A 12,037-nucleotide genomic window follows, 5' to 3' on the forward strand; every position below is an offset into this window, starting at 1 on the left:
ACAAGTTTTTACTACAGAATTTTCTTCCCTTAGAACTCCTTCTCTTAGGAAGCCTTCTTAGAGAGAGAATTCACCATACTTCTACTACTACTAATACCTTGTTCACTACAAACCTTGTAAAATTTTCTTCCCTTAGAACTCCTTCCCTTAGGAAGCCTTCTTAGAGAGAGAATTCACCATACTTCTACTATTACTACCTTGTTCACTACAAACCTTATAACTAGAACTAGTTCAAGTTTTGTAACTGTTAACTTGTATTGTTGAGATCTTGTATTCACTACTACTGTAAATGTTTATTCTACTTTCAATAACAAGTATTTTCAGTTTTATGTTCATTATTCTACTTGTTGCTACCGCCATCTTGGACGGATTACCGCCTTAACGGACGGTTCTAAATTGCTTTCATTTACTTTGAACTATTTTCATATATACTGCTATCATAAAATCCAAGTGAGTTATTGTGAATATAAACCAAAGAATCTAGAATTAATGAACATATTTTTTTTTTTTTAAATGGATAATTTACATTTTCTATATAATAATATTCTTACAAGACTATTTAAAGAGTTAAAAAAAATATAAAAATAACTATTAATAATATTTATATTATATATATAAAAATTATATTATGTATCTTAATGTATATCTTTTATATACATCCATACACATTCACAGGGTTACAAGCTAGTTAAAATAAAAGGCAAGATCGACTTCGAATTATAGGTTCGTATGATCCTACAAACCCAACGATTAGCATCAGTCTTCAGCCCTAAGCAATCCTAATTGATTTGATATTGTAGGATCATAGGATTGTACAATCTGCGTCTCAATTTTAACAACCATGCAAGAAATGGATGTACGTGATGCAAAATTGAGAATTCAATTGGAATCTAATTTGATTTTCTCTAAGTTTGGCTTTTAATATATATAGATAGGTTATGACATATTTTGTCCCTACCATTACTCTTTTCATGCAAAACAAGCATTCCAGGAGTAGCTACAACATAATTGTCTAGCTGAATAGATTTAAAAATTGGTATCACTTTAATTGGTTGTAACCAATCCCGCCCCAAAAAAAAAAAAAAAAAACCAAACAAAAACATTATAGGCTTTTTAATGCAAGACAACTCCACTTACCAAATAAGGAAAAAAAAGAAAAAGAAAAGAGTAAGAACTCCAAATTGGAAATTAATCGGCCCTCACTATTCATCATCGGCGGATGCAGAAGATTGATGGGGGAAAGTAGACCACACATCGGCCCATGTCGTCCGTCCATCAGTCACCTCCTTAATGACTGATGCTGCCCGTTCCACATCAACACGGATTTGATCCTTGCTGTCCCTCTCCCGGATTGTCACTGAGGACGTTGAATCAACAGTGATTGCAAAGGGTACCCCAAGTTCATCAGTCCTTGCATATCGTTTACCAATTGATGTCCCTAGTAAACATCATTCAAACATTGAGACAATCAGAAACATTCCACATATAAATGCATTAGGCAGTCCTCCATCTTATCATTTTCTGAGGCGAACAATTACCTTTCTATTGTAATTGATGTTATTGCAATACAGAGTAAAGAAAATGCAGTCATTGCCAAATGATAAAGAAAGAAATGATGACTAATGTTTAAATCCTAAGATGAATTTAATAGGCTGATTCAATAAACTTGTTGAAATTCAATGTAAATTTAAACGCTAACAATTTTAAATGCTACATGGATCACATGAAAATTAACTTTCATGGGCAATAGAGACACCCTCGAGTGCTTCCCCTGTTGCCTTACTCCCAAAGAGAGAAAATTTTATACATGTACAGACTTCTTTTTATTTTTTGATAGGTATATACATTTACACAGTACACACTTCAGTCACCTGGATTTCTAGATGATGGTAATTTTATCTAAAAACTTTGATGAAAGTACACAAATCATTGGTTTCATACTTCTTAAAATTGGCAGAGATTACAGCTCACAAAAACGGATTAAAAGGAAGAAAAAATATACTGACATATGCAGACAAGCAAGTGAGAAAAAATGCCCCTATACCAATGTCCATATTCACAAATTAGTGGAAAGATGAAATACCTGTAATGTCAATCTTATGTGAGATTCCAGCTGTAGTCAATGATTGAGAAATGACTTTAGCAACCTCCTCATATTGTTGATTCTGAACAAGTGGGAAAACTGTGCATTTAATAGGTGCAACAAGTGGCGGGAAACGGAAAACATTTAACTGCTCATCCCCAGCTTTACTTGGCCTCGTGTAGAAAGAATGTTCATAGAGGCAATATATTATCCTCCCAATGCCAAAAGATGGCTCGATCACAGATGGTGTAAAAACTCTCTGGTGTTCTTTCTTAATCTCCTTTGAAATTGTGACCATGCTCTTTGTAATAGTTACATTTTTCCCAAGTGTGCACACCAAAAACTCAGTCTCCCCCTTGGATTCTAAAGTGGCCTTCATTTCCAAAGCTTCTTTTTCATTCATTGCCTAACACAAAAAATAAAACAAATAATAGATCAACATTAATGCAGCTCTACAGTTTCTGAAAATCATGGCATCCTGGACCAAAGAGGGCTACTGGACTGTATACCTCCAAAGCTTCAACCACCATCCTTTGGTTCCCCTTGAATGCAAGACCCAGCTCTTTTTTCACTGGATTGATGACTAGTTTCTGAAATTATACATCATGAGTCAAGCAATTTTCAAGCAGGTGTACTCAAAAGAGCTTCTTGTTGTGTTGTGACAAAAGTAATGCACCCATGTTTACAGTACTAATTATGATGATGGTGGGTATGGTAAATTAACAGAAGGATTACCTCCACTTCTCTAGGTTCCGAAAATTTTTCTTGAGCCACAAGCGCAACACCACTTTTATCCTGTCATAGATCAAATATCAAAATTCCATAACAACATAGCATCACTATTGCCAGAAAGTAAAGTAGATACATCCTTAGCATTTTCTTCTATGTTGTAATGGTACAATGTCTTGATACAATATATGTTGTCAGCAGCTTGCAAATAAAAGCATTAACTAACTTATTATGATCACATTAGCAAGCTTTCTGAACAATAATGTGGCAAAATGAACTTAAACTATCCATTTTATTCTTAGAAATCATGGCATCTCATCATTAAAGTGATTGGAGCATATAATTTTTCAAAAACATCTAGTTACTGTCTAATTGTAAGAATCCTGAAATAATGCCAATCAAATTCTTACCGTATGAGCACGCAAGTCATATGCAGACCTATCTGCAATACCAACACATTCAATCCACCCGTAGGAACTCTCAATCTCAGCATCCCAACAGTCAGCTGCATAATGGGCCATTTCATTTGCAAGATGCTGCCGGAACCGTAAACGGTCTTCATCTATACCAAGGCGAGTTAAGAACAGATATACTCTCCCAATAAAGTAGCCGAGAGTTTCATTGTTGACAATTCCCTAGAAACATTTAACCACAGCATTGTCACATAAAAAAAGGCAACCAAGCAATTGAGAGAGGAGAAGCCAAGCCAAACCAAACCAAAAAGGAGGGGGAAAAGAGCAGATATTCTTCAAACCAACCCTTGAAACTGCTTCACCCAGTGGAATTTTCTTTGCTGAATGGCCAGACATTTGTTCTTCTCTTGGGAACATTAAAAACTCCAAGTTAGCAACTTCTGAAAATTTTGGGTGGGACTTGTTTTCAGGATCTACAAAGTGCTCAATCTCAGCCAGGGTGAACTCACGGACTCTCAGAAGGCCTTGGCGAGGAGAAATCTGCCCATATGAAAAATCACATTAGCTGTTTCTCTCTCTGTGACACTCAAGACCCAGGTAACAGGAATTGAGAAACATTCTCAGTTCCACACAATATAGCAATTTACATAAAGAAATACTAGCATAAGCCCACGCAACATGCACAGAAACAGCTTTTCACTTTTTTTATTTGACAAGTAAAAGTTAGAAGCAATTTGTTAGAAAAATAAGTTAAACGCATTTCTGAAAGAATTACCTCATTTGTTAAATGCTTTTCACTTTTAGGGAGAGAATTACCTCATTCCTGAAAGCCTGACCAATTTGAGCTGCAGCAAAGGGGAGCTTGTTACCATTGTAATAGTACAAGTCTTTAAAATTAACAAATATGCCTTGCGCAGTTTCAGGACGCATATACCTGCAGAAAATGAAATAATTAATAATTCTGCTTCCAAGGGTAAGTACTTATAATTCTGCATACAAATTCAAGAGATGATAAAAGTCAATCAAAAGAATCTAAAGAGTTTAATACAATCAGATGTAAACACCCCCCACCCTACAAAAAAATGTCCTCATTGTGAGCGCATTCCCCACTTATTTGGTAGGGACAAAATAATTCCTAAGAACATAGGTATGTCTACCAAATACTCACCCAGGACTCAAGCCAGATGGGCCTATCGATGTTTGAAACATTAAGTTGAATGGATACGGATCAGACAGTGGATTCTTTGTGTCTGGAGCTGTAATGCCATACTCCTTGATCTTTGCACCCAGCTCTTCAGATGAGAGATCATCCAAGACTGCAAGTACATGTTTCAGTTCTGCTGCCTTCTCTGCAGTTATGCTAAGGTCTTTCTGAAGCTTCTCATTGCAAAAGTCCTTGAGCAAGTGGTCAGCACGGTAGCAGGTGCCCGTTTTCTCATCCTTGACCATAAGGTCAGTGAATTTATCAACATGCCCAGATGCCTTCAGGACAACCTCAGGTGTGACACATGGGCAATCAACTTCCAGCATGTTCTCCTCAAGCACGAAATGCTGCAAACAAAACCCAAAATTAAAATATGAATGAACTAATTTTGCAATAGGAATGTTTAATGTTGACATAAATGCACAACTTCTAAGTTTGTCATCATTCACACTGGTTCATTAATGAAATCTTAAAAAATCTAGGTCAAATGCTAGCAAAAAAGTTCCATCATGGTTAAATTTCAAGTAAAATTGCTGTGCTGAGGTCATAAAAAATGAAAATGATGACTTATAACTTGAAAACACATGTAGATACAACAAATGACAATATTGCATGCTTTATGGTGCATTGTGCATCAATCCATCTCTTCACCCCTCCCCTTTGCTTAAGATTTCAAAACTTCGTTTGGTTCAGACAACACAAGATCAACAGAACCATGCCTGCCGCACTTGATGCTAATCACTTCATGGTTCAAATTGGATATTCTAAATCTAGTGGCATATTGAGTACCATGTCATTAAAAATAATTTTAAATAACATGGCAGCCTGTAATAAAAACTGAACCATTACAAGTGAAATGGAAAGGTTATGTTCCATCCACTCCCCCAAACCTTCAAATACTCCGAAAAACTAAACCCCCCGAGGGCCAAACTATAACCACTAGCCTGCACTGTACTCCCCCATTTTTTTTTCTTTTCTCTTGTGATGACATAGGAGAACTTTACTCAGATTAGTTGCATGTCGACTGTTAATAATATTCCTATAGGCAACTGACCCCACCCACTAGAACCAATTACCGGGTAATCCGCACCCAGGAGGCTCTCTCATTTTTAACTCCTAACTTATTATGAATTTACAAGCTCCATACATCAAGATTCATAATTAAAACACTGTTTTATTGGATTTGATTGACACCATCAATCACATTACATAGCCCATCACTACACCCAAAAAAAAAAAAAAAAAAAAAAAAAGCTTAAAACTGTTATACTGATTGAAGTAATAAGCAATTCAATAACATATATAAAAGTGTCTTTCTGTGTTATACATTATAACCCCAAATCCTAACAATATATTCTCGATGCAATGCATGCACAAACTTCTTCAAGTAATCTATGCCATAACCAAATCCTGAGTTGCTAGTTTCAAAACAAAGACAAAGTAGATACAAAGAATTTGAGCTTTGAGCTAACCTGGCGCCAGAAACCGAGGACGTTGGACTTGACAGCACAACCGGGAGGCCCGTAATCGTAAAGCCCAGCAACGCCGCGGTAGATTTTGAACGACGGAATGTAAAACAGCCGCCGCTCGAGCGTGTTATTCACGGTTTGCCGGAAAGCTTCCCTGTTGAGCGACCCATCGCCACCGCCGCCGGAGACGGTAGCCTGGAGCTGCTTCTCGATCGAGGCCTTCTCGAGCTTCAACCCGTTGAGGGCTTCGATTGCGGCATCGACATCGGCCTTGGCGGCTTTGGCAGCCTTGAGAGCACGAACGGCGTTGCCTTGTGAATCCACGGCCGATTGCTTCTCGGCTAGGGCTTTACGGAGAGTCTCCTCCATTTGAATCGTCGTGTAGGGGGGGCGGCGCGTGAACGCGTGGGATAGGGTTGAGTGAGCGGAGTGGAGAGTGGTGAGAGGAGATAAGAAATTGTGACCAAAGGAATGTGTTGATAGAGCTATAAGAAGAAGACAACGCATGCGAGTGTGAGTTCGAGCCTAGCTAGCCTCGGCGATACTTTTTTGTTTGCACTAGGGTTTTATCTAAATGGTTTTGAGGATCATATACCCTGCGTATTGAGTAAAATAAAAGAGAAATTAAAAAAAAAAAAAATCCCTTGTTTTTTAATGCAAAGTCCTAACCATTGAGTAAATCTATTGGCACGATACATGGCATCTCATCAAAGCAACTTAAACTCTTTAATTATTTCAAGTTTTTTTTTTTTTTTTTTATGCCACAAAAATTACATGTTATTATCATTTTTTTGGATAAAGTAAACAAGTTTAGTAAGTTTATGTGCTGTTTAATGAAAAATATGAACGAAATTACTTCAAAGATAAGATTGAAATTCTAAAATTTCTAAGTGTAGTTTGCACTTTAGCCTTCAAAATAGAGAAATTCTACATCAATAACATTTTTACAGTACTTTCATAACAAATTTTAGGTGGTAAGGTTTTATTGGTTCCAATTTGAATTTACTAATTAAATTACTCTTTGGCACACATATAACCGTTTGTAACAATCTCCCACTTAAGATTTATTATAAAGTATTATAAAAATATTGTGGACATAACATTTATTTTAAAAATAACTACAATAGATATAGAGTAATACTACAGATACAAACTTTTTTTTTACAAAAAGTAAAATAAAATAAAATTACAAACTATTATGTGGCGAGTGGTTATTGATAAATGAAAAAATGATGTCAATAATAGGTCTAGATAAAAATCAATAAGAAATTCACCACATCAACAATTTGTAAAAATGTTATAAAATAGTTTGTGGTTATAGTATTACTCATATATATATGGGTTCAAGTGATAACTAAGTGCATGCCCCATATATGTGGTTACAACTTCCAACCCCCGTCTACCTATCTTCCACTATCTACCTATAATAGTAATAAATAAAATAAAACTATAATTAGGTACATATAAAATGTTCATACTTGAATTTAATGCTAATGATATTCATTTTTTTTTTAAATGGCAAATCTTAAAAAGAAATACAATTTTATCATTTGGTAGAATATTCAAATGAGTCATTCTTGATTGATTTATTCAATAAGGGGAAAAAATTAAATAGTTTGTTGACATATGTTTATACTTAGATTTTTACTTTTTAACATAATGTTTTGATACAAAAAAAAAAAAAAAGAATAATGTTTTGACCGCGATACAATGATTTTTGTTAATATTTATTGTACTTCTCAAATAAATTATGAAAATCTATTGCAAAGGCGCACTAATAATTAGAACAAGGTAAAATTTTAATTGAGGTTTTTACTTTCATTAATGGAATTTTTTTTAAGAGAATATAAATTAGTTTCAATTTTCAAATGGTTTGAGAATAATTTTAAATGGTTTTGAAGTTTTTTAAATAATGTGGAAATTAAATGGAAATTTGTAATTGAGTTTAAAATTAAAATAATTCAATGGACTATAACTAATTTTAAATAAAAGTGACACTTGACACCAAAATATTGAAGATATGAAATCTAATTTAGGATACTTGGTGCAAATTAAAATGAGAGTGAACTGATTTAATATTTGTTGAGTTATCATTTTATTAAATAAGTATAGATTGTAAGGTAAATTGAATCTTGGCGAAAACACCATTTTGATCACTACATTTTAATAGCAATCAATTTGGTCCTTAATATTTTCAACTTGCACTCAATTTGATTCCTATTGTTAATTCACTAACAAAAATGTCTATTTGGCAAACGGTTTATACAATTGGCATGTCTAATATTAAAATATTAAATTAGATGCTAATGTGAGTAAATTTGAGTGGTTAATATGGCCACATCAGCACATAAATGAAAAAAAAAAAAAAATACCACATATGCTTTTAATAATATATAGTATATTTTTTTGTACCAATTTTTTTCCTTTTCTTTATTTTTTCTTTTTCTTTTTGGAAACCCACAGCCTCACAAAAACTTAAAAACACGAATGAATCTTTTTTTTTTTTCATCTCTCTCAGTGGTTAATCTTTTGTTCTAAACCCAGATCCACCAAGCCACTCCCCTTCATCTCCACTGAATCAACTTTGTCTTCTTCCATCATTCTCTAATCAAAATCTCTCACTTTTTCTCTTTCAAAGGTCCATCCCTTTTTTCTTAAAGCTGATCTTTGTGAAAGTCCTAACAGGCAAAGACCATCCATTTGGAGGTGGAAAGCTCTAATACGATCAACAACGTGAAGGCCAAGATCCAAGATGAAGAAGTCATCCACCCAATCAATCAATAGCGTTTAATCTTTGTCAAAAAGCAATCGGAATGTACTCTCGCCGATTGCAACATGAAGAACAAGTTCATACTCAATGCAGCGACGATGCGAGGCTAGATCCTTACGAATCAGGCTTGAGATGATGAAATCTGGATTAGAGGAGTTGCGGTCAATCTGTGGCCATGGTCCGGGCTCCATGGTGGATTTGTGGTGTTTGGCAGTTGGGTTGTGGTGAACACTGAATATGGGTTTAGTAAATCTAGGTTTTGGGTTTTAGTTTGAATTTGGAGATTTTGGCTAAAATTTATGGAATTTATTTTATCTTTCTTGATTGATGGCATAACATTCACTGTGATTGAAAGCCAAATAGAAGGCTAGAATTTAGAAACAATGTGATCTTTGTTGATTTGAAATTGTTGGACTAGATTAGTGTTTAATTATTAGGAAATTGCAAGAAACGAATTAGAATGAAATTTCATTCTAATTAAAAATATTTTGATGGAATTTTTTTAAATGACTCATTTTCTAAAAATTATTGACTTATTTTCTTGTGTTTAATACATTCGAGAAAATATAACTAAGTACATGCCCCATATATATGTGGTTACAACTTCCAACCCTATCTACCTATCTCCCACTAGTAATAAATAAAATAAAATAATTAGATACATATAAAATGTTCATACTTGAATTTAATGTTCATAATATTCATTTTTTTTTAAATGGCAACTCTTGAAAAGCAATACAATTTTATCATTAGGTAGAATATGCAAATGTGTCATTATTGATTGATATATTCAAAAAGGGGAAAAAATGAAATAGTTTGTTGACATATGTTTATACTTAGATTTTTACTTTTTAACATAATCTTTTGATTGCAATATAATGATTTTTGTTAATATTTATCATACTTCTCAAATAAATTATGAAACTTTATTGCAAAGGCACACTAATAATTAGAACAAGGTAAAATTTTATTGAGGTTTTTACTTTCATTGATGGAAGTTTTTTTTTTTTTAAGAGAATATAGATAAGTTTCAATTTTCAAATGGTTTGAGAATAATTTTAAATGGTTTTGAAGTATTTTTAAATAATGTGGAAATTAAATGGAAATTTGTAATTGAGTTTAAAATTAAAATAATTCAATGGGCTATGACTAATTTTAAATAAAAGTGTTTTAAATAAAAGTGACACTTGACACCAAAATATTGAAGATATGAAATCTAATTTAGGATACTTGGTGCAAAATGAGAGTGAACTGATTTAATATTTGTTGGGTTATCATTTTAATATATTAAATAAGTATAGATTTTAAGAGAATAAAGTTTAGTTACAAAATTTGTTGTAACTTAAGGTTACAACTTTATTTAATAAAATTAACAATATTATATATTTTGAAAACCTAACCATTGAATTGCATGTTTTTTTATGCTCTTAATATACATGTCAAATTTTGTGCCAATCAAATATTATTTACTATATGATCTATAAGCTTATATTTTATGCATAATTTTTAACTGCAAAAACTTGCAATTTAAACAATTTATTGATGATGACATAGCTATTGATTTTGAATTTTCTAGAAATTTTGCAAGCATGAAGGATATAGAAAGAAAATGTAATCCTATGGTTGATTTGTCAAAATTTACCTGCAATAAAAAGATATTGAGTAAAGTTGTAGTCCTAGACTACAACCAATTTTGATGTCTACAACTAATTTTGTAGTTAAAACTTAAGGCTATAACCTTACTCAATATCTTTTATTGAAGGTGAATTTTGACGAATTCATCATTGGATTACATATTCTTCTTATATCACCCATACTTGCAAAATTTTTAGAAATTCAAGATTAATAATTATGTCATCAATAAATTGTTCAAATTGCAAGTTTTTGTAATTTAAAATTATATATTAAATATAAGTTTATAGATAATATAGTAAATAATATCCAATTGGCACAAGATTTGACATGTGTATTAAGAGTGTAAAGAACATACAATTTAACGGTTAGATTTTCAAAATATATAATAATGTTAATTTTTTTTTTAAAGGATGTTGTAATCTTAGGCTATAATCAATTTTGTAATTAAGTTTTGTCCATTGATTAAATTGTGTTCCACCAATAATGTATTCATAAGTTAATTTTGATAGCCACTAGGTAGAGATAAAAATCTCAATTTAGAAGAAGAAATATTTGCTTATAGGGAGACACCAAATTTTATCAATAGTTTTTTCTTCTTCTTTTTTGGTTGGGGTGGGAGGGCATAAAGAATTGCACTGCATGCCATCTATATATATAAATTTTTTAGCAATAAGGAAGTCATTAATATTCCTTTTAGTGAACAAACAACATTTTTCATGAACTTTTGAAATAGAGAAAATTTGTTCAACAGTTCTGGCTTTGTAAGCAGAATGAAAAGTACTTTCAACAAAACTAGTTTTATAAATAGTTTTAGTATCAACTTTAGGAATATTCCAATTACGAAAATCAGGGATCAACTCATTATCATCAATAGTGTGATCTTCTTCATTTACAATATCAGGAGGACAACTAGTCCTAGAGCTGATAGAGGAGTTGGATCTCCACAGCCTATCCATACTATCCTAGGTTCAACACTCAGTTATCATGTTTTTCTCACAACTGTTGCATTTCGTAACACATACCCTAACCAACCTTATACCTCTCATACCCTACACGCCCTCTCTTGGCTCAAACGGGCCTTACAGTTAAGTTTTAGGAGTTCACTTTACGACTAGGGTGGCGCTAACGACGGTAAGAAGGGAACACAACAACAGAATATCAAACGTTCGGGTAGACACGAACAAGAAACAAAGACACAATAACACTACCACCGGCTAGAAAAGAGTGGTTCTGATACCATAAAGGGGGAAGGGGACACACTGCTGAAGGGAAGAGAGGGAAGCACAGTGATATTATAATGAAAATAATGTATGTAACTTGAAAGTAAATAACTTGAATGTAAGAACAATAATAAGGCGGTAGAACCAGCCAAGCAGTATATTTCAAAATAATTTAACGTAAATGAAAACAATAGTTCAAAGTAAATGAAAGCAATTTAGAACCATCCGGTAGACGGTAATCCGTCCAAGGTGGCAGTAGCAACAAGTAGAATAATGAACATAAAACTGAAAATACTTGTTATTGAAAGTAGAATAAACACTTACAATAGTAGTGAATACAAGATCTCAACAGTTATAGGTTAACAGTTACAGGTTTGTAGGATTACAAGACTTGTAGTGAACAGGGTGAATAAGGTAGTAGTAGTAGTAGAAACAAAGAATTCTCTTTCTAAGAGTTCTAAGGAGAGAATTCTGAACTAAAACTTGACTTGAAAAACCCCAAAACTTAAGGGAC

The 12,037-nt window shown here is 33.1% G+C and overlaps 1 protein-coding gene across 1 annotated transcript; it reads right to left on the minus strand.

Annotated features, from left to right (window-relative positions):
• Positions 1 to 883: 883 nt before the first annotated feature.
• LOC115955716 (glycine--tRNA ligase, mitochondrial 1-like) lies at positions 884 to 6,483 on the minus strand. The gene is made up of 9 exons (XM_031073986.1): positions 5,902 to 6,483; positions 4,394 to 4,776; positions 4,042 to 4,159; positions 3,571 to 3,765; positions 3,223 to 3,447; positions 2,819 to 2,878; positions 2,593 to 2,673; positions 2,084 to 2,489; positions 884 to 1,438 (listed from the first exon to the last, which is right to left on the minus strand). Exons 1-9 carry the CDS (start codon positions 6,403 to 6,405, stop codon positions 1,203 to 1,205), a joined length of 2,208 nt encoding a protein of 735 aa, XP_030929846.1. The 5' UTR covers positions 6,406 to 6,483; the 3' UTR covers positions 884 to 1,202.
• Positions 6,484 to 12,037: the final 5,554 nt, after the last annotated feature.

Source organism: Quercus lobata, chromosome 8 (assembly GCF_001633185.2).
Source record: "Quercus lobata isolate SW786 chromosome 8, ValleyOak3.0 Primary Assembly, whole genome shotgun sequence".
Lineage (NCBI taxonomy): Eukaryota > Viridiplantae > Streptophyta > Magnoliopsida > Fagales > Fagaceae > Quercus > Quercus lobata.

Bases quoted from the DNA above. Each gene is read 5' to 3' on its own strand.
- LOC115955716 (XM_031073986.1), bottom strand. From the start codon at position 6,405: ATGCGTTGTCTTCTTCTTATAGCTCTATCAACACATTCCTTTGGTCAC. The intron at 3,766-4,041 runs GTAATTCTCTCC...TCATATGGGCAG, and splicing joins GTCAGGCTTTCAGGAATGAG to ATTTCTCCTCGCCAAGGCCT. The intron at 2,879-3,222 runs GTAAGAATTTGA...GATCTATGACAG, and splicing joins ATGACTTGCGTGCTCATACG to GATAAAAGTGGTGTTGCGCT.